At 35.1% G+C, this 23,629-nt stretch overlaps 1 protein-coding gene across 2 annotated transcripts in view; it reads left to right on the top strand.

The window, feature by feature from the left end:
* The window catches only part of CCDC148 (coiled-coil domain containing 148), a 286,442-nt gene that overhangs the window by 69,554 nt on the left and 193,259 nt on the right, over positions 1–23,629 (top strand). For both annotated transcript variants that reach the window (XR_013447145.1, XM_078070835.1), the window contains exons 2-8: positions 527–589; positions 1,568–1,689; positions 9,632–9,735; positions 15,315–15,397; positions 15,604–15,755; positions 17,169–17,264; positions 17,345–17,526. Coding sequence is in view for 1 of the 2 variants with exons in the window: in XM_078070835.1 (XP_077926961.1) it covers positions 527–589; positions 1,568–1,689; positions 9,632–9,735; positions 15,315–15,397; positions 15,604–15,755; positions 17,169–17,264; positions 17,345–17,526 (802 nt within the window). In the remaining variant the exon portion in view is untranslated. The remainder of the gene's footprint in view (positions 1–526; positions 590–1,567; positions 1,690–9,631; positions 9,736–15,314; positions 15,398–15,603; positions 15,756–17,168; positions 17,265–17,344; positions 17,527–23,629) is intronic.

Here is a 23,629-nt window from a genome sequence, read left to right as displayed (position 1 = left end):
GTCGCTGGGTAAAGGCTGCCCCAGCAGTGGTATGCCTTTGGACGAGTTTACTCTTTGAAACTGAGTCCAACTCTGAAAGAAGGGACAGCTGGGCATCGAGTGCTTTGTGGAAGTGGATGGCACATCTGAGCATCAGCCACAAAGGCTGATTTGCTTAACAGTAGTAGTGAGTCACTTGGCCCACTGCTTTATTTTTTAATTTATGTAGTTTTTTTCCTCCTAGGAACTCAGGATAAAACGTACACAATTTTTTAATCACAAAATATTTATCAGTCACTGAGACAATCCAAGAGAGGAGGATTAAAATGTCAGAGGTTGGAAGAAGACACCAAGAACAGGAAAGGAAGAGAGGGAAAAAACTAGTGGAAAGAAGCTTCTAGAACTTGGAGAAGCAAATTTTAGTAAATACAGAGTTATAGCACCCAGTCGTGGGTCTTGTTTTAAAAAACACTATGATTAGCACATCTTTAAAAATGTTTGGAAAATAACATTGTGAAATTTTAGCTGTCTCTTGTTTCTTTGATAGATATGGAGGACTTGAATAAAAGAGACCAACCATTCAAGACAATTCAGAAAAACGATAGCTCAGGTATTTTTTTTCTACTTCCAAATCTGTTCTATGATTTATAGTGGATTATGCATGATGTAAAGTTGGAATGTTGATTTTCAAAATTTTAATGGAAAGCTCATTGTTTGGTCATACTGAAGGTTTCTCTAATTCCTTACAATGCATGCTTAAATCTTCAACAGTGGTCAAGATAACCGTACTTTCCTTTACTGTGCTTGTCCTTAAATCATTTGGAGTCTACTTAAAGTCATGTGATTCATGATATACTTAATCTCAATCATCTTATATGGTACAGATTAATTATTCATATAATTGGGGCAAAAATGCATTGTTTTTTTGTTTTTTTTTTTTGCTTGAATTACTCAGATTATTATACTTTATGCTACTTGGCCTTTGAGTACCTTCTACTTATGTTTTACTTTATCAGAACAGCAAATATCATACTAAACTAGGACATTTTATGTATTTGGATGGAGAATGCCTACCTGAAAATTTTATATCATTTTATTCTTATTTGGCCCATTACATTTTTTAGCTTTCAGTTTCAACCTTTTCTCAAATTTACTTGAAATTATTTTATTTCAACTTTTTCTGTTAGAAATGCAGCTATGACTTAAAAAATCTGATTAATTTGATTCATAATAAGATGATACTTAAATATTCACAGTTGATGCCTAAAACTTTTTAAATAAAAAGAATGGCCACACTTTGTATCTTGACATTAATTTTCTAAAATTCTCAATATACTTACTTAAATGGAAATATTTCCTTTATGTTCTTTTAGAAGTAATTTTATGCAAGGTATATAGTGGTAATTATTTTTAAAGTTTCTAAAGATAGAGGTTCAAATATACTATGAATATTGTAATATTTTTTCTTGTTTTTGCTTAAAAATATTTAAAAATAAGACCTGCAGTCAACATGTTGCCGTAGCTATATTTAGACTTCCAATAATATGATACTATTTCTTTGTCATTTTCTGTTTTTAATGAAAAACAGATAATCTGGTGTTCCGTATGAAAAATGGAATGAGAAGCACCAAGTATAAACCAGTAGACTATCAACAGTTGCAGGCATTAACGGAAGCAAAAAAATTAGCTTCTGCCTCTATAGAGCTAAAGGTTAGAAATGTGTATGTGTGCATGTGTGTTTTCTAGTTTTGGAAAATTGAGTTTCCAGGAAGTAAAATTATATTTATAATGTAAATGTGAAAATAAATGACATTCTAAATAGTTTTTAGAATCTTCCAACTATTAATAATAGTGAATAGCAGCTAACGTTTATTGAATGTTCTCCAACACTGTGCTATATAGTTTACATGCATTCCTCAGTTAATGTTCATAACAATCCCAAAGTCTCTACTTTTAGAAAGCTAGCTATTTTATTAGTTTTCAACAATTTCTAACTTACTCTGAAAAGTAAGAATTGCACATTAAGTGCCAGCCATGGATTATCATCTGATTTAAGGCTCCTTTTGCAACACGATACAAATATGCCCTCAGGTGCCTCTCTTTTCTACAATTCCCTTTTTTGCCTTAATCTCAGAAAAGGTGAACCTGGACTAGATTTGAAAGGGGTTTATGTGCAAGTGATTGTGTACAGTATTTTAGGGCCTTGTATGGTTTAGGATTATTTATGCAGTATGTTTCTCTCTCGTGCAAATAATAAAGTACATTATAAACAACATTTTCATTGCTTGGTTGCAGTAAAAATCTGATTTGGCAAAGTGACATATTAAGTAATTTACAAGTTTTCATTTGAATTTAATATTTTTGTGCTACATTAGTTTTGCATGGCTTTTTTTTTAAATGTCTTTTCAAAAAGGCAAATATTATGATTCCAAAGCACATTTCATACCTATTCTAAAGACGTGACTACCTATCCATGAGATATATCCCCTCAAACTAAGGAGACTTCTTAAAAAGGGCCTTATTTGTTAAGTTCAGATATAACTTTAAAAGAATTTGATGTTCTCAGGACATTGAAAGAAATTTTAGGGGAAAATCACTTATATAACTATCATCCTAATAAAACTATTTTCATATTTCTGACTTCTATTCTGACCCATTGTATATACATCACATTATGCATACATATATAGACATAAACATATACATACATATTTTATTTTTCCCATGATAAATATAGACATGAAATCCTGTATACTTCCCCCAACACTTTGCCACATAATCTTTATAATATTTATTATATAATATTTAATTACTCTCATAAATAAATATTTATTACGTGGCTCGATAATACAATTATGAGCAAAATACATCCCCTACCCTCATGGCATATACTGTTTGCAGGAGAAGAGGAGGAAAGTCAGTGTTAATCAAATAACAAAAACATGCTGTCTGGTCTTGATCCTAGTTGAGTGGGAAGGTTTTTTTGAGGCAATGACATTGAAATTGGGATCTCAAGGCCAATAAAAATTAAACCAAAACAGGAGTGATGAGTACTTCAAATAGAAAAAGACACATGCCTTATCACATTCTGAGTTTTGGATATTTGTATTGTATCCAGTTTTACAATATTGGGAATCATACTTTGGTAAGTATCTTCATGCAGAGACACTTTTCATGTTTTAGAATCCTTCACCCTCATAGGATGAATTCCCATGATTGGATTGTTTGGCCAAAAAAATATGAATGTTTTTTAAAAAGTTCTTTCCCAAAGTGTTGTTCTCATAAAGATACCACCACAGATACTTCCTCTACACCCTATCAGTATTGGAATATGTACATATATATTCATATATATACACATACATCTTAAATATTACCTATATATCTGTTTGTCCATCCACCATGTACCAAAAAAAATTTTTTTTTGCCTGAATGTAGAATGGTTGAGTGTCAAAACTCAGTGCTTGGTCACAGTAAATTTCTCTGTGGTTAAAGAATCACTCTCAAAGAATAAACATGTTTAAAATTTTTAATTATTGATGTGGCTTTCAATTTTTGATATTAAGTGCAAGGGCAATAATTTCTCATCCCTGTCAGCTGCTAGATTGCTTCTCTGGTCACTGTGTTACATATTGTGAGACTAAACAGATGATCACTTTCAACTGACATTTTAAATAACATCAATAACCTTTTTGTTCATAGGATATAATTCAGGAAGAAGCTTTTTAGTTACATATTTTCTGGAAATAACTGTATCTGGGATTTATAGCTTGGCAAACCTCAAAAATCCCTTGTCTTCAACTACTGAAAATGGCTCACAGTCTGTAGCAATCATTTCGATAAGCTTTTTGCTTCCATTTTTAGTCTCCATAGATTCATAATGATAAGGAATTGTCCTGTTAAGGCATTTTTATAGTATCTGTTGTTTTGAATTTCAGTTAGTGAGACCAAAATGTGTTCTGGATACCTTACCATTTTCTAATACTTTCTTCTTTCCTTTTACAGTTTTCATTTTTTAGTATAGCTGGATTAAGAAAGATATATTGAGAATGTTGTTTCATGTGATTTTTGGTCTTTCCTTCTCATTTAATTTAGAGATAGAAAGTTGACATTTTGCTTTTAATGGACCATTATAAAATGTGAACAATTCCCAAATAGGACTTTTCCTTGAAAGATTCATGGCTTAAATGGAATTAGATAACTGGAAATTAAGTATAATTCTTAAAGTTTATGTTGTTTAATGTTATGAATGCTAATATATATACCAACTAGCCTACACCAACTAAGATTATGATTATAATATCATCTCTGTTACTCTTTCTTATATATATATATATATGAAGTATATTATATATACTCTTTCTTATATCTGTTACTATTTCTTATATTTACATTTTTATAAAATATGCATTGGCTCAAGAAGAGTATTTTTTCTTCCTAATGTTACAGAGTTAACACATTCTTTCAGTATTTGTATTAAATATCAGTTCATCTCCTACTTTTTAAACTAATTAAATGTGTTCTTTTCTTGCACATGAAATTAACAGCTTTAATAATCATTGTTAATTATTACAGCAGTATACTCTGGCAATATTAAATGTAAACATACTTAAACTGAAGGATAGAATGTTAACATTTAAAGCACATAAAGAAGGTGTTTGCTTCAAGTTGGATCTAGAGTACTTAGTTATTGAAGAGAAATTAACAATAATTATTTTCTTATAATAATTATTGTTAATTACTAGTAAATTCAGAAGACTTGCCTAGTTTCTATTCCTGGTATTGGTATATTGATCAGATGTGTCTATGTCATTGATCATGCACAAGTTGTGGGCTGCCAGATAAAGACACTGATGTTAACATAGAGTGATCTAGTCTTTCACAGGCTGAGATTGAACCTGAAGTCAAAGAGTAGATTTGGGCTGGAAACTGAGACCAATTTTTGGTACATTATATGTTAACTATTAATTTCTAATTTAGGTTAAGTATAAAAGAGATCTTTACAATTATTTTTATTTGAATTGCTTTGCTTAGCAAGCATGAATATTTCTTGTTGTCCAGCTAAGTTTGTCTACTAATCCTTTTTTAAAAATATTATCAGAAATTGTAAGCACATGCAAATTTAGAGTGAATGATTGATCTCTATGTAATATATCCAGCTTCATTTATGATCAACTCTTGTCTATTGTTTTCTCTATACTCCTTACCACAGCTTTCCCCTGTGCCAGGTTATTTTGAAGTAAACCTCAGGAATCATAATATTTAACCATAAATATTTCAGCATGTATCTCTAAAAGATGAAGGCTAAACAGCCCCACCCCAAACCCTATAATACCATTACCATTAGAATACTTACAATTTCTTAATTTCAAATATCCAGTGTTAAATTTCCATGATTGTCTTCAATTTTTTTACTTAAAGTTTGTTCAAATCAGTATCTAAGTAAGATCCATATATTACAGTTGATTTTTATTTTTTAGGTTTCCTCCTCTATCCTCTTATATTTTTGTAATTTATTTTTTGAAGAAATTGTATTGCTTGTCTTTTATATTTTCTTACAGTCTGGATTTTGCTGATTACATCCTGGTGGTGTCATTTAACATGTTTTTCTGTCTCTTGTATTTCCAGTAAATTGGTAGTTATATCTGGAGGTTTGATGAGATTCAGGTTCAATTTATTTTGACAGGATCACTTATTGATGGAATTTTTGTACTGCAGTCTTTTTCCATCACAAATAGTGCTGCAGTGAATAGTTTTGTTCATTTATCTTTTTATACTTTTGTCAGTATAGTCTTCAGATAGATTTCTATAAGTAAAGTTGCTAGGTCAGAGGGTAAATCCATATGAAATTTCACTATACACCTCCAGATTCCCTTCTGTGGGAGGCTGCACCATTTTGCATTCCCACCAGCAACAAGAAAGCGTATGTCTCCTTATAGCCTCACAATGTTTTGTGACACATCTGAAGTTTTGCTAGCCTGATAGATGAGGAATTGCATCTTAGTGTAATCAGTTTTTTTTCTTTTTATTTATGTTAACAGTTCTTTATACACTTAACTGTTCTTTTACCTTTGTTTAGGTACAACTCACACACAGTTAAGTGCACAGATTTTAAGTGTACATCTCAATGAATTTTGACAAATGTATATACATATGTAACCAACATTTAAGTTGTCCACTAGTTATTGTTGCTTACATTTAAAGATAGGTCATCTGGCCCAAACGGTTTTCATGGCATTTCAAGGTGCCTATTTAGAGTCTTACTATCTTGGGTCATCACAATAAACCACATAGGAAACCTCTAGTTTCTTGTTCCTTAATGAATTTATTATTTTTGCTATTTTTAATTCATCAGCATTCTGCATAAATCATCATCCACCTTAAATATTGATTTCATATGGCTTATTGCCCAGCAAAATACATTGGAACCACCTAGAAATCTCTCTATTGATAAAGATACAACTTTAAATCTTTTTGTTCTTTTAAGACTTTATTTTTCTTCATTTTGGGCCTGAGGATAGAAGTGGAGTCAATGAGTGAACTTACAAAAAATCAGGATGTTCTTTAAAATATTGGAAGTGTCTAGTGAAAAATAGTAGCTTTATTTTCACTTTTATAGTCTACCTAATTGGTCTTACCCTGGGCTCACAGGCAACAACATTGATTTTTTAAGCTATAAAAATGTGTCTACATCTTTCACCAATGTGTTTTAATTTTTTTGTACAACATGGACCAAATATGTCAAGGAAATCTAATTTTAAAAGTGGTTGTCTGCTGCAACAAACTTTAGAGGCTATAGGTGGCAAGTAGCTGGAATGGGTTTCAGGCATTCTTAAAGCAAATACTAGAAGTGTCAGATTTTAGAACCACTATGTACTATTATGTTTTCAGTAGGTAGAAAAAGGATTGCTGAATGTTTTTCTGCAGTGTCCTGTTCTTATTTATTTTTTAAAAAGATTTTATTTATTTATTTGAGAGAGAGAGAGCACAAGCCAGGGGGAGGGTCAGAGGGAGAATCAGACTCCCCACTGAGCAGGGAGCCTGATGTGGGCCCATCCCCGGACCCTAGGATCATGACCTGAGCCGAAGGCAGAAGCTTAACTGACTGAGCCTTCCAGGCGCCCCTCCTGTTCTTATTTAAACATGCTTTTCATAATTGTAGCACTCTTAAGACCTCCTGAGGAAAAGATTTGACTTTGACTCCATGCTTTTGTTTTCTTATACCCCTAATTTTGAATCAGTAACCAGAACAGTGGAAAGATAAACTCAAGGTTAAAGCAATCAGTGAATGACAGCGAGAAATAGCATGCATTATAAAGAGTCTTTTTAGGACTTGTCTTCTGAAGTTTTTCTTTTTTTTTTTTTAAAGATTTTATTTGTTTATTTGAGAGAGAATGAGATAGAGAGAGAGCCTGAGAGGGGGGAGGGTCAGAGGGAGAAGCAGACTCCCTGCTGAACAGGGAGCCGGATGCAGGACTCGATCCCAGGACCCTGGGATCATGACCTGAGCCGAAGGCAGTCGCTTAACCAACTGAGCCACCCAGGCGCCCTTGTCTTTTGAAGTTTTTATATCTTCAGCATTGATCTGTTAAAGCTTTCAGGGTACTAAGTATTCTAGTAGCACAGAAAACATAAAATATGCATGTTTCATCAAATTTCTGATTTGAGAGTAGCACTTTTGTAGATGTTTAGAAGTACTAATATGGAATATGTGAATTCAGCGAACACATGAGTATCAGTCTAACCAGGAAACAGATACTGAGGATTTAGAGTAGAGGGGTCTTTAATGCAGGAAATGGTTACACAGGTGTAGACCTGAGAAGCCAGACAGGGGACCATGAAGCAATACAGGGGTTAACAACAGTAGAAGTGCCTGCCATGCTTGGGTCAGAGGGACATTAGAAAAAGCAAGGCTGTACCACATTCTGTGGGCTGAGTTTACCCAGAAATTTTTGGAACCATAGTAGAACTGTCAAGAAAAGTTAGAGCAATGGAGAAGATGCAGATGCTCCTGGAGACCACTCTGAGAGTAGAAAAGGCAGGCAGAGTAATCCTTTGGCTTCTCCTTTCCTCCCTCCTTCAGTCTCCTACAACCAGTGTCTCCCTTTGGCTGAAACCAGCTGGAAGCCTGCTAATAGGGTTGTCCAGGAAACAGGCTGCTCTGTGATATGGAGCAGATCAGGGAGATGGCCAAGAATGGATGTTAAGGCAAACAGATCCAGGCCTGATTTTACTTGTCAACAAACCCCAAAGCACTAATTATGGGCTACATTTTTTTAAAAAGATTTTTATTTATTTATTTGAGAGAGAGTGAGAATGAGAGAGATCACAGAGGGAGAGGGAGAAGCAGACTCACCACTGAGCAGGGAGCCTGATGTGGGACTCAATCTCAGGACCCCGAGATCATGACCCGAGCCAAAAGCAGATGCTTACCAACTGAGCCACCCAGGATCCCCTATGTGCTACATTTTTAAAAAGCCATAAAATTTGGGGAAATTTTAAATTTAATTAAAAATGTGGGGGCGCCTGGGTGGCTCAGTCGTTAAGCGTCTGCCTTCGGCTCAGGTCGTGATTCCAGGGTCCTGGGATCGAGCCCCGCATCGGGCTCCCTGCTCCGCAGGAAGCCTGCTTCTCCCTCTCCCACTCCCCCTGCTTGTGTTCCCTCTCTTGCTGTGTCTCTCTCTGTCAAATAAATAAATAAATAAAATCTTAAAAAAAAAAAGTGGGCTTCAATGTTACATGATTTTTCACAATTTCTTTGTTAAGTTCCTTCAAATAAATATGTGCCTAATTTTTAAAATATTTGCCTAAATTTTTTAAAACTTTATTTATGAAGTCATGGAGTTGAAAAATTAAAATTGCATGTTCAAGGTCATATTTCTAGTAGGTGCTGAACCTCAAACTAAAGCCAAGCTTTCTTTCTTTCTTTTTTTTTTTTAAGATTTTATTTATTTATTTGACAGAGAGAGACACAGTGAGAGAGGGAACATAAGCAACCCGATGCGGGGCTCGATCCCAGGACCCTGGGATCATGACCTGAGCCGAAGGCAGACGCTTAACGACTGAGCCACCCAGGCACCCATAAAGCCAGGCTTTCTAACAACTTATCCAATGACTTTTCCCCATCCTCTGTTGAAGGTTCATATAAAAGCCAATCTGAACACCAAAGTTCTATGTGTTTCTGATGTTTATGAGCTTTATGATCTTGACCAGTTTTTTTAATCTCTCTGAACTTCAGTGTCCTCATAAGTCAAATGGGAATAATGATGCCCAAAATGCCTGGCAGGGAAGATGTATCAAAAAGATGAGAAAATATATGGAAAGCTCTTAAAAAATTTTCTGAGACTGTGTGAATTAGGTGTTTTTAATTGCATTTAAGGAAAATAGAATTACTTCACCTTTCTTTTCATAAATACTTTAAAGACAATTCTTAAATTGGACAGTATTCCAAACCATTTTCTCTTTCACCTTTACTTTTCCTGCTTTTTGCTTAATGAATTACTTATTTTAAGGTAGATTTTGTGTTAGAAGATGTACTAATAGGATTGAAAAAGGATAAATATTTTTAGAAATTACAAATTTAACAATTTCATTGTGGAAAACACATTTAGAAAACATTGGAATTGCTCCTCTTTTGTTCCTCTAAATCTAGATCAGGAAAGCAGAGCAGACTTCAAAGATATCTAAGGAACAAACACTAATAAAACAACACAAGCAAGTGTGGTGGCAGGAACACCAACGGCTAACTGATGTCAGGTAAGAACTGAGGAAAATCTCTACAAGAACATGTAAGACTTGCTAAGAGTTGCACTTAGTTAGATGTTCTATAACTTTCTGTGTTAATTAAACCATTAAAAAATTAAAGTTATAGTTTGTGAGTCAAATTAAAATTCCTTCATTTCCTCAATGTAATTTGAAATCCAGCGAATACACTAATATGGCTTTTGCTTTCCTTAGGAAGAAAAAAGATAATCTTCTATATCTGCTGATCATTTACTCTTCTATACTCCCTCTCATACTTGTAATTATTCGTATTGCCCTTAGCACATTGAATTATAATGTCTTGTTTACATGTTTGTTTTCCCTATAAAGTGGCAAACAAGGGCAAACATCCCATCAGTTTTATCTTTTCATTGTAGGATTCATAGGAGGAGATATAGAAATGCTTTCAATAAATGAATGAACGAATGAACTAAGGCGTTCAGGTTGTTCACAGATTACTAGATGTAGCTGCATCATGACTAACTTAGTCAATTTGCATTTTTGACTTTTGTTATTATTTCCAGCACTTGTTTCGAGATGAAGCAACAAAATAATGGTTCTATCCTTGTTCTTAATTGTAATCTTTGAAAAATACATTTCTTTCAAAGGTCAGGGCAAAAAGAGAAGGCAGATGTGTTTCCCCTCCATGTGAAGCATATATGCTAGTTTTAATGATGGTGGTATTTGTAAAATATGCTTTTAAAAATGTATGTTTTTAATTGTATATTTTATATCAAAGTAGATCATTTTGTGGTCTTATTCTAAGTCAAATTTCCAAAGGTCATTAACTTTACTTTTGATGTAGGGACTTTTCAAATTAGTAGGAGTTTGTTATTCTGGCAAGAGGTTCCTAACTGTGAACTAAAAGGCTCATGATTGGATATGGTTTTACATCATTGTATAACTTAAGACATAGAAAAACAAAATTATATGCACTTCGTCACCATGCTGCTGACATAAAAACAAATCAGACCCATTATATCTCTCAAAAAAATCACCTTTTATGGAGAGAATGAATGAGCCCATTAGAATTTTTTTTTTTTTTTTCAAAATTTGCATGACTTGGTAGAAAGGAAAGCCATTAGAAAGTTTTTATTATGGCGCTCCCTGATGAAAGCTCAGATGTAAAGGAAGACACTGGCGAAAGTTCTTACCTTGGCTGTTCCACACGCTTCTAACTGTGTGCATTAGCTGTTCTAGAGCTGGATAGAAGAGGCATATCCATATCATTGTGGAAAATAGTTATTTTGGTTGACCTGGAATGACACAAAGGCAATGGAAGGGAGGAGCTTTCAAGTAATAGCCTTAATGTCTTGAAACTTGTAAGTGCTGAAAATTGGACAAAAAGAAGAATTCTAAGGTAATTTTCTGTGTTATTCTAGAAAGCAGACTAATTTCAGTATGTTTTCAGTGAAATTAAAAACTAATAATGAAAGGAGGAAAGTTAGAGAAGTGGCTAGATTTGTGGAGAATTTAGGGACCACCAGAAAATCAGGAGTGTGAACTCTAACCTTTAAAAACCTAATAAAAGGGACGCCTTGGTGGCTCAGTTGGTTAAGCGACTGCCTTTGCCTCGGGTCATGATCTCAGGGTCCTGGGATCAAGGCCCGAATTGGGCTCCCTGCTCGGCGGGAAGCCTGCTTCTCCCTTTCCCACTCCCCCTGCTTGTGTTCCCTCTCTCGCTGTCTCTCTCTGTGTCAAATAAATAAATAAAATCTTAAAAAAAATAAAAAATAAAAACCTAATAAAAGATTAAAAGTAAAATATTTTTATGCCTCACCATAAGAGAGTCCATTTGAGAATCTCAGGCCCACAGAAGGTAGGGGACTACAATGACACTGAACTTTTGTTGGGTTATTTAGTATGTGGCAGGTAGTATGGCAAATAATTTATATGCTTTATTTCATTAAGTCCTTATGATGACCCTACAGAGTAGGTATCATTGCTATTCCCACTTTACAGGTGACAATCTTGAGTTTCAGAGGATCAAAGGTATTCACGGAAGGTAAATCAGCTAGTTTATGTGAAGATGGCATTGGAGCACTTGCCTTTAACTCCTGTGCTCCATGAACCTGGAGTTCAGAAGCCTATTTCCCCCACAGGGTTCCATTCATATCACCCGAGGATCTAACTGGTCTAATCTTGCTAGAAAAAAAATTTTTTTTTTGCCAAACTTTAATTCTTTGAAATCTGTCCTCGGGAAAGTAAATACATAAAACTTCCAGATATATAATACTTAAATATAATATTTAAAATATATAATATTTAAATTTTAAAAATTTCATATTAAACTTATAAAATTACATTTAGTATTTAATATGCTTTCTCAAACTATACCTTTGGAGACCTTGATATACTCTCTCAGGGGTATATCCCTTGTTTCAGAATGACTGGTTTAGAGGTTAAGGAGGGAGTTATTTATATTGACCATGTGATAAAGAATTACAATTTTTATTTTAATCAGAATTGTTGAATCATAAAATTTGGAAGGTTTATTTGTACACTTTACTACTTGTATGATAATTCCTACAAGGGATGTTTTATAACCAAATCTCTGTTAGAAATACATGTAGTCTCTTGCTCACAGTTTTATTTTTATTTATTTTTATTTTTTTGTAGTTTTAGTTTTAAAACATTATTTTGAAAATATCTCCTTTTTACAGAGGATATCATGGGGTTTTAAAAACAACAATTAAATGTCTATAAATGCATCTTTAAAGATAAAATTGACACCAGTATTCATACTGGCAACTCAGAGCCTCAAAGAACTCTCTAAGCCCGGCTCCTGAGTGCCTTCCCTGGCCATTGGTTATGGGACTCCCTTCTCTGTCTCTGTGGTATGCTCACTTGGGATAGACTCTTTCAAGTGAGAAGTGGATCAAATAGCTGAATGTAAGGAACCAAGCTGTCTGACCTGCTGAGTTCCTTCCCTGTGGAAGAGACAGAGCTTTCACCTTCAGCCTGCTCTGGTACCCTAATTTTCTGCAGGTCTCCTGGCTGTTAGTTCCATTAATGGAACTTTAACATACTTTCTTGCTCTGCCTTTCATGATCCATGTCCCTTTGCTTATTGTTTGCTTATGGCTTCTGCCTCTACCATTCTTGTACCCCATGTTTTGTTTGCTCTACCCAAAGTGGTAACTAAGTGGTTACCCTAGAAATCTCAGGAAGCTCTGGCAATGTTTGATGTTCTGAGGAGACTGATTCTACATCGAGAACTTTGGCACCATCCTGGAAGGATGAGGACCTATATGGCAGTAGACTCCTGAGAGTTCAATAACACCCATCACCAGGCTGGCTTACGTTGCGGGTGATTGCATTGCAATTAGGCAGATCTAGGAAGTAGATTAACATAACATCTAGCAAATGGTCACACAAAAACTCAGGAGACTTTTTTGTAGTACCATCAGATTCACTGGTAACAGAGGATAGGCCAAATAGCATTAGGAGGTACTTAAATTGGCAGATTTGGGCAGGGAAAGCCGCCTTACATTTGTTCACTCTTCAGACGGGGAAGATGTTGTATGCGCTGCAGAGTTCCAACTTGGAGAACACCCGGGACCTGGTCTGGCATGTCAGTGATGAACAGGGTAGGGTTCTCTTCTCCAGAGTTACCATTGTTAATGCTCTTGAGTCCACCAGAATTTTTTTAAAAGATTGATTGATTGATTGATTGATTTTAGTGGGGAGGGGAGGGACAGAGGTAGAGGAGGAGAGAGTCTTAAGCAGACTCCACGCTGAGCATCGAGCCCTTTGCAGGGCTCGATCCCACAACCTTGGGATTATTACCTGAGCCTAAAGAGTCAGATGCTTAATCGACTGAGCCACCCAGGAGCCCCCCAGCCACAATTTTTATATTTCCTATATCATATTCTACAAAACAGAAATATTCTTCAAGATACTCCATTGAGAGTAATGAATTTCATATTCCTATAAATTAGAAAATGTATTTCCTACCCTTTTTGGATAACCTCAATGCACTTTAGCATAATCAAGTTTTTGAGAAATCCTATACCATAGAAACATACCTGATTTTGTTTAGTTTACTATTTCCCATTCCCCCCAACCCCAGCTTCTCATTGACATTATTGTTTTATAGAACACAATTCAGGAAATGTTAGCCTATATTTACAAGCTAGTTTCAGAGTCTCATAGTTCTTGAGGGCATAAAAAAGTGCTTTTGGATTTTGTTGGACAATCAGGACAATCAGAGAAAAGGCCTGGTCTTGGCAGATGGGTTAGGTTGTTAATCTAACAGGATGGAACTTACTAGAATTATTACATATAAGTAGCGGGTTGGTCTCCTGTATGAACAAAGCCAGGTCTCCTGTTGGCTTATATGTTTTACTATGGTTTTCTGGATGCTGAAAATTTAAAGGCACTGAGCTGGACAATTGATAAGTGCTATGTTTTTGTTTAAACAAATCCACCATGAAATAATTTCTGGTTTTATTCCATTATTATGCACCCATCCTCCATGTAATAGTTTCAAATATATTTCTGGCAAAAATTTTTCTGGCAAAAACTACATATTAAAAAAGTAGACAGTCAAGTGTCATCTACAATAGCACTCCTCCTTTATAGATACGAATAAAACCTCTGTCCCATGTAAGTGAGTTGGCTTAGAAGATGGTGGCACATATATAAAATAGAATATGATGTGGCCATTAAAGTAAATGGTAATTGTGAGAATTATTAGAAATATCTTAAAATGTTATTGAAAAACCCCAATATAAAATGGTAAATATGTCATAATTATAGTTATTTAAAATATATAGGCATGTAGACAAGGACTAGAAACATATGCAAAAATAAAAATAATCATTGTATTAAAGTATTGTAATTGATGCTATTTTCTTATTTTATACCATTTCTAGTATTATATTTTAGCAATCATGATAAATCAAAACTCTTTTCTATGATTTCATTAAATCTGCCATAAGCAAGGGATAGACTACAGTGTTTTTGGATGTCCATTTAGAGCTGGTTATGGTTTCATTCTAAAAATGACTATATCTAAATAATATGATAAGAAGTCATTAAGATGTATTACTTTTATTAGTGTATAAAAATAAAACATACTTGTACTCCCATTTCCCTATTTCAGGACCTCATCATCTCTTAACTTTTGAAATAACCTCCTTGTTGGTCCAGGTTTAGCTGATCCCCTCCATCTTCATTTTCTGTTTTTATTGACCACCCCTCCTTTCAGCCCATCCTCCATTTTGCTGCCTTGGGAATCTTTGTGAAACACAGCTCTGCTTGGCAGGTGAGGTCGGCTTAATTATCCTCAGTGGCTTCCTACTGTCCTAAGCTCTTTCCACACGAAGCAGTGCTAGGATGTGCCATGTGTTTGCCTTTGCTCGTGCTGTTACATCTGCCTGGAGTGTTCACTTATGCTTCTTTCTATCTCAGTGTCTGGCAAGTGTCCAACCCACGTTAGGAATTTAGTGTATGGTCTGAATAAATGAACAGCTGAATGGGACCACATTAGATTAAATTTCTAGTAGTTTTTTAAATCTATATATGTTCACGATTATTTAAAAAAATTGATGGAGATAATGTCTATTTCAGGTGTAAAATGGAATCTGAAATTAAATCCTTTCTCAGTGAAGAGAACATTGGAAATGAATGTCTTTCTGACCTTACAAATTTTGGTGAGTTGTTTTCCTTTTTGATCCTATATTTAAAGGGGAGTTTTGTTTTGAAGATGAAAGTGGGCCACTCACTTTAAGTTCTCTTACTATTAACTGCTTGTTTTTTTTCTGAAGGAATCCAAAGCAAAATCTGCCCTCTAAGACCTGTTCTTGAAGAAACTTAAAATAATAATGTGTTACCTGGATCTAATTTTGTTTCTCTATAGAACAAGAGTTATCAGAACAATGGTACACATATCTTAAAAATGTGATAAATCCTATTCAGCAGTTGAGAGCAGATCTAAAATACAGACAGCATCACATTTCACAGCATTCATACTCACATATTGTGCTTAACTCAGTGAAAGTACTGGAAGAGGTCAGTATATTACCTTTACTTCTAATAATGTAATATTTCATTTTTGTTCCAACTAGAACAGTTTGACATAAGAAACAAATGTGTGCCTTGTATTTAAATAGAAGGTATAGCAAATTCTGTCTCTTCAGTATCTTAAACATATCCCTGAATCTGTCCAAGCATACTTATTTCTCTCCTGAAAAGTTACAATGGCCTCATGACTAGTCTCCCTGCACTCATTCTTGCCACTCTTCACAGTACATTTTGGTATTCTACCTTCGGCGCAGGGAGATCAAGTCATCCCCCTGGTAGATCCCCTCAAGGCTCCTGCTGGCCCACAATTCCTCCCTATACATCCTGCTGTCTCTCTTCTTAAACCTCATCTCTTGCCTGACACTCCCCCTTTCTCCTAGACCTTGTCACACTGAGACTGGCCTCCCATCTATTCCTTATATGTGCCAGACTGCTTCTTATCTCAAGGCCTTTGCATCACCTGTTTTCTCTGTCCCACTGATGGCACTTTTTGTCACTTAGGTCTTAGCTTAAGTGTCCTGTCCCCTGAGAGGCCTGTCCTGATCATCCACACAAGAGAAGCTACAGTCATTCTCTATTACATTACCCTGTTTTTATGTCACTTACCTCCTCTTGATAATTGTCTTATCTTTTTTTTTTTTTAAAGATTTTACTTATTCATTTGAGAGAGAGAGAGCATGAGTGGGGCTGGGAGGAGCAGAGGGAGAGGGAGAAGCAGACTTTCCACTGAGCAAGGAGCCCAGTGCAGGACTCAATCCCATGAACTGAGCCGAAGGCAGACACTTAACCGACTGAGCCACCCAGGCGTCCCTGGGCATGGGATTTTTAATGCCTGTTAGAAAATATATTATTTATGAAACCAATATAACAACATTACGGAATAACTGAAAAATAGTAAGAAAAATCACCTAAAAGCATACATCTAATGCCATTATGACTGTGGAGCTTACACTGTAGTCAGGGGAGGTAGTCAATAAACTAATAAAAAAATAGATAAGGGGTACCTGGGTGGCTCAGTTGGTTAAGTGTCTGCCTTTGCCTCGGGTCATGTTTATGCTCTCTCTCTCTCTCTGACAAATAAATAAGTAAGTAAGTAAGCAAATAAATAAATAAATAAATAAAATCTTAAAAAATTAATCCCATGCCTAGCTGGGGATTGGAGGCAAGGATGCAAAGGGAGAAGGGGCGATTGAACCAGAGACAATCTGGTAAGCTCTCTGCCTTAACACAAACAAAATCCAAATGAGGGTGCAGAGTGGCTATGACCCCACTGTACTTCCTAGGCCCATTTTTAGGATATGTTCTGGAAGCCCCCTCTGATAAGCACTGCCTGGCTATGGCATCTCTTGAACCCTTTTCCACAGGTCCTCAAAGAAACCTTCTCTTATCTATATCCTCTAGATTGACTTCGTGAAGAAACAATTGACTGCTGTCTTTGAAAGACTTAGTCTGGAGCAACAGAAAATAGAAAATTATCTTTCAGACTGGAGTATGAAGGTAAGTGTGATGTGTTTAGTAATTTGTTTACCAATTTGTCATTTATGTTAAATAAAACCATCATATATTTTTTTTTTCAGATACTAGATTATTCTTCAGAAGAAAGAAGTAACCTGCTTAGTGAACTGCCCATGGAATTAGAAACTTTGGAATGCCCATATCCTGATTTGAAATCTTCAATCCTTCATGAGTTCTGTAACTTTACAGAGAAATATAAAAAAAAACTTCAAGACTTTGATCTGCAGTTAGAAGACATATCCAGGTGATAAGATAAAACTACTTGAATTATGTAGGTTTTTGCCACTACGTTTTAATATTTATTATTTTAATTTCATTTATTGTTTTCATAGTTACTATGTGGTTGGAACATAGTCAATCAATAAATGTTTAGATTGACTATTTGTTGAATGAGGGTTCTCTTTCTTCCAAAATAATTTTCCTGAACAATGACTTTAAAGATTTTTATAAGGTTGAAATGTGATGAAAATAGCCCCTCACTGAGCTCTTTACTGCATAATTAAGAAACAGTTTTCAAGCATGAACTTTCAGTAACTATGAATTTTGATTTTAAGGTGTGAAGCTCTTCTTCAGTGGAAATTTATAAATCAGTACTAATAATAATTGATTGCAATGGAAAATGTACCCATGGAATTATGTTACTTGTAATCCACTGTGACTTTGTCCTACAGTAAACACAAAGTATGTTTTATAAATTTTTAAAAACATGTTAAATTTTTTTTAGAAAATGGACTTTTGGATGTATCCTGAGAATGACAAATCCTCTTCTGAATGACAAATACAACATTAGGGGATTTAAAATTCAGTTTTGGCAGGGTCATCTTCTGTAGTATAAATTCTGTATTAAAATTAAGTTAATGAACAAAGCCAGAAATGCCACTGTAGGTTAGATCATTAGCTAACCTCATATGTGTTTTGTACATGAAGTTTCTGAGGAATATTTTATAGGAAAATAGGCCTTTTATTCGATTATATTGACCTGAAAATTTTCTTCAAAGAATATGTATTTTGAAAAAAAGGAAAACTATTGAAGGAACACATTTATACTAAATTAAAGTAAGTTTTTACTAAATTTCTTACATTTCTTAATGAATTGCCTATAAATGAAGCTCCTTTATATGAAATTGCTAGTGTTAAGAAATAAGTAACAACAAGGAAAACCTTAAATCCTACCAAGTAGAGTTCTTTGCTTTAATAGCTTCTTGATCCAACTCTGGTTACAGCTTCTACTTGCCTTCACATACTTGGAGAGGCAATCCTAGGTGAAGTCTGCATCTTTCCTGACCCACGCTTTTTCTTACATCTCTATGGGGGTGGTCATGTGTTCCTCCTAGGCATACACTTTTTGGTCTTCTAAGAGCCCCTTCTCTCCCCACCTCTTTGCCTTCCTTTTTTCCATCCCACCTTGCAATAAAGCTGGGGGAAAAATTAATAATATATCATTTATATGTGCTGATTGATTAATTAATTACACTTTAATTGGAACTCAGTCAAAATGAAATGTTAACTCAACCATGCACTTAGGTGAAGTCTCTAATTGTAAAATAAACATCCTTTCTCCCTTCCCCATCCTAACCTTGTTAAAGAGATTTTAGAACTCATCAAGTAAGGAGAGGGGTTTCTGTTTTTGTTCTTTTGTTTTTCTAGGGGATGCATTATAATCAGGCTGCTTGTGGCTATGAAGAAGGCAAATTTGACTCCTTCCTTTTAAAGCATGTTGACTGCCCTATTTATTACCTTTCCTCTCAGATGTATCTTGTCCCCTTAGGAAATCTGGTTGAGATTGTGGTCTTTCTAGGTTAGTAGCTCCTAAGCATAGAAGAGTTTGCCTTAGCAGCCTATAGTGGATCCTTTCCACTAAGACCTATTCTTCACAGCCCATTTTCCTACTTTCCTTTTCATGAGAACTCAGTTTCTGCTCTTCCTTTGTACAATGCTGTACCACTCAGAAAAAGTTGAGATTCACAGTTCAGTGCCAATACTGAGATTTAGGTAGAGAATAAGATGAATATATATCACATGCTAAGATTTCTGCATTGGGAAGGCACACTGAGGGAAAAATAGCTTAGGAAAGCTTAGTGGAGGAGGTGAAGTTTACTATGGAGTTTAAAGATTGAGTAGGATTAGAATAAGGCAGAAAGGAGGTAGGGAGGACGTTCTAAGAAGGGATATTAAATGATTAGACTGTAAAGCCCTTGAAGACAAAATAATTTATTAGCAATATTTGCTAATATCCTTAGCACCTAGCACATCCTGGCACATAGCAGCTTTCAAATAAATGATTGTTCAGTTGATTTTAATTAAAGGTGAAAACATTGAAGGTGAGAGGGGCAAGGCATGTTATAGGAGCAGTAGGAATCCACTTTGGAGGAATATAGGTTCATAAATTCTAGCTTAAGAGTCTGCTTGCCACAAATAATTATCCAAAATAAATTTTATATAATTACTGATATGTTTTACTAGATGAATATTTATTGGGTAATCCTTAACATATAGTGGTTTCTGCTGAGCTCCTTGGTAGGGGGGTAAACAGACAGACTAGACTAGAATATGGCCTTGCCTTTTAGAAGACTTAGAATGTTTAGGGGAAGCAACATATACACATGTATCCTGCCCAAATAAAAACTATATGCAAACATCAACCGAAGAGATGATTTTATAAATATGCTGGCACTGAATGAGGAAGCATCAATAAAACTGAATGAGTTTTCAGGAGTAGTCTCTTTGAGGAGAAAGAGTAAATGGGCTATTTTCAGTAAATACAGAGGTCGTTGGCCTCAGCAATCTGTGGCTGGTGGGCAGTAAGTCATATAAATGTACTGTTCTAATTTGCATAATGAATTATATGTTTAGCTATAATACTCACTGGATTTAGAGTTCGCCAGTACCTGCCCCTATTTTGATACGGCCATTTCCCGTTTTGGTTCTAGTTATTAGGCCTTGTGAGAATTCATATAGATTGTGTACATATATGTACACACCTATACAAATGAGTGGATGCTTATTTTAAACAGATGTGTAATGCTGTGACATAAGAAGGTTGAAATATCTGGGGGACATTTTTAAATTATAAAATTTTCATTGGGCTAAAGGCAGTTGACCATGGTTAATCCCAACATTTATTTTAATTCCTTCTATTTTGTCGCAGCTCACTGGTTTGGGTTGGAATGACTCTATCCCCATATCCAAAGGTAGGCTCTGGTGTTAGGAGTGTGTACCAGTTAGTAACCTCATTTCCCCAAGGTACAGCAACTCGATTTTACTCTGAGTGACATAGGAAGCTATTGGAAGCAGAAGTGTGAGAGCAGTGTGAAGTAACAAGACCTAACTTAGGTTTTAGCAGGATCACTTTGGGAGTTGCTGTGTTTAAGATGGGGGTAGAGAGGGGCAAGAAAAGATTGAACACTCAGGAGGTTATTTAAGTAACCCGGGTGGGGGGGCGCCTGGGTGGCTCAGTTGTTAAGCGTCTGCCTTCGGCTCAGGTCATGATCCCAGAGTCCTGGGATCAAGCCCCGCATCGGGCTCCCTGTTCAGTGAGGAGCCTGCTTCTCCCTCTCCCACTCCCCTGTTTGTGTTCCCTCTCTAGCTGTCTCTCACTCTGTCAAATAAATAAAGATTAAAAAAAAAAAAAAAGTAACCCAGGTGGGAGATAATGGTGGCCTGGATCAGGAAGTGGAGATGGTATGAAATAGCCAGCTTTTGGACATATTTTAAAGGTAGAGCCCACAATATCTGCTGACAGAGTTCATAAGGTATGTGAAAAAGAGCAACAAAAGAATAATCCAATGTTTTTGGGTTGAGCAACTGGAAAGATGGAGTTACCATCAACTGAGATGGGGAAGACTATAAAAAAAAATAGGGTTGGACTTTGTGGAAGACCAGGTGTTCAGGTTTGGACATACTGAGTTTGAGATGCTGTCAGATATCCAAGTACAGATTTTGTGAAGGCAGTCAGTAATATAACTGTGGAGTCCAGGAGAGAGATCTGAGCTGGAGATTCATATTTGTGAGTCATCGCCATGAAATCAGGTGTGATCACCAAAATAGTGAGTGAAGAGACAAAGAGAGAACAAAGATCCCTAGGATCTGGTGGCATTAAATCATCAGCGAGGAGAGGGGTACCAACACTGGATGCTGAGAAAAGGTCTATGAGATGTTAAGAAAACCAAGAAACTGTGTGTCCAGGAAGGCAGGTGGAGAGGGAGTGGTCAGCAGTGTGAGCTGAGGAGGGATGATCACTGAATAAATGCTGCTAAGTCAAATAAAATATGACTGATAATTGAAGATTTGCTCTAGATGATAAACAACTGTTGAGTCATTGGTAACCACTTTCATTGAAGAAGTGGGAACAAATGCCTAATTGGGTTGGATTTAAGTGAGTGGGAGAAGAGGATTCAAGACAATGAGTACAGACAACTTTTCTGACAAGTTCTATGTAAAGGAGAGCAAGAAAGTAGGGCCAGATTTTCATGTTGTTGATTTGTCTTTTGTTTTGCTTAAAATGGGGGGGAATATTACTATGTTTGATGCTGATGAGAATAATCCAGTGTTGGGATTTGGTACACAAGTAGAGGAACAAACAGTTCATTGACTACAGTAACAGGTGGGGATGCACAGTATATGGTGCAGGTACTAAGAAGTGAATAGATGTCAGAGTGGCAGTCCGTGGAACTCTGGGTAGTAATTCTAAATACAAATGATAAAGAAATTTATGAAAACCTCTCTACTCATCAAAGCAATAAAAAATTTTTTTTAAATGCTTAGATTTTTACCTATACAATGGTAAAATATAAAAAAATTATCCAAGGTTGAAATATGGAAGAAATGGGCATTTTTATACATGAATGGTATATAAATTCTTTTGGAAGGCAATCTGGCACTATGTCATCAAAAATCTTTATAAATGTGAGTAATCATTGTTTAGAAATAATCTTAAAGGAAATAATCATAGAAGTGAAATAAATAGTTGGCTTCAAGGATATTCAACGTTGTTTTTTTCCTTTCTTTAGTGATAGCAAAATCCTCAAAGTGACGAAATAGCCAACAACTTGAGGATTACGTTCATCAATTATGATATATCCATGTAATAGAATACCACAGTCATTAATAATTATATTAAACAATTTTTAATGATACAAATAATTGCAATAAGTTGTTATGCAATTAGAAATTAGGCCACAAAGTAGTGGATTCTCTTTTTTTTTTTTTCTTTTCCCTCTGAAAGTGTTACATTTATAAAGCTGCAGAAAAAAGACTGGAAGTTTATCCAAACAATAACAGTAGTTATCCCCAAGAGGTAAAATTATAAATTAAGTTTGGCATACATGCTTTTTTCTATTTGTAAAGCAAAAACACAAACTTTTAAAAATCTAAGTTAAAGAGTGAAGGGGATACTCTTGATATTTAATGAGTACCCATTATATGACATGACAGGTACATGCCATTCTACTCCTCAATACAGCCCATTTAAAAAATGACTTTACAGATGAAAAAACTGCAGCTAAGTGGAAAGTGAACAATATAAAGTCTTTTTTCATATAAAGTCTTTGAAATCTGGTCTGCATATTACATTTGCAGCATACCATAATTGGGACTAGCCACATGTTACGTCCTGAATAGCCACATGTGGCTGTGGCTACTGTCTTGGACAGCACGGCTTTAAAGGATATTGTCTTTTACTCTCACATATTTTTTTCTTTAAATCTGACTGCAATTGAACCTATTTCTTTATTCAATATGTGTGAAGCTATTTAGATTCTATTTAGGCTGTATTTCATTAGTAACATGAAGACAAGTTTAATTGCTTGTTTTAGACTCAGATGAGATTGTGGCTTTAATTTCCTAACATTTGGATGAATTAATCATATAGATGAGGCATAATTGTCTGATGCTCCATTTAGCTATGTCAGATCTGAAGCCAATATGCAGCAAAAGCTATAGAGTGATAACGAGTAATTTCTGCTTTATTGTTTGATAGGCATATTAAATTTTAAATATTGATTCATAATTATATCCTATTATTTTATAAGATCAGAATCTGAATACTATTTAAAATCTATGATGATTATAACAGTTTTGTCCCTCTGTGTGTACATTATCAAGGCCTGTAGTTTCATGTTTTTTCAACTAAAGTATTTCAATTTACTCTACTTGTTACTTGAAAGTTACTTACTAGTAACTTTCAAGATAACTATTTAGTAGCCTTATATATGTTTCCTTATATATATATTTTTTTTCTTAATACAGAAATAATTACATTTATTACAGAAATTTTTTTTTTAAAGATTTTATTTATTTGAGAGAGAGAGAGGCAGCGAGAGAGGGAACACAAGCAGGGGGAACAGCAG

Source organism: Halichoerus grypus, chromosome 4 (genome assembly GCF_964656455.1).
Source record: "Halichoerus grypus chromosome 4, mHalGry1.hap1.1, whole genome shotgun sequence".
NCBI lineage: Eukaryota > Metazoa > Chordata > Mammalia > Carnivora > Phocidae > Halichoerus > Halichoerus grypus.
Note: the sequence above shows the minus strand (reverse complement) of the source record. Positions and strands in the feature narration are given on the sequence as shown.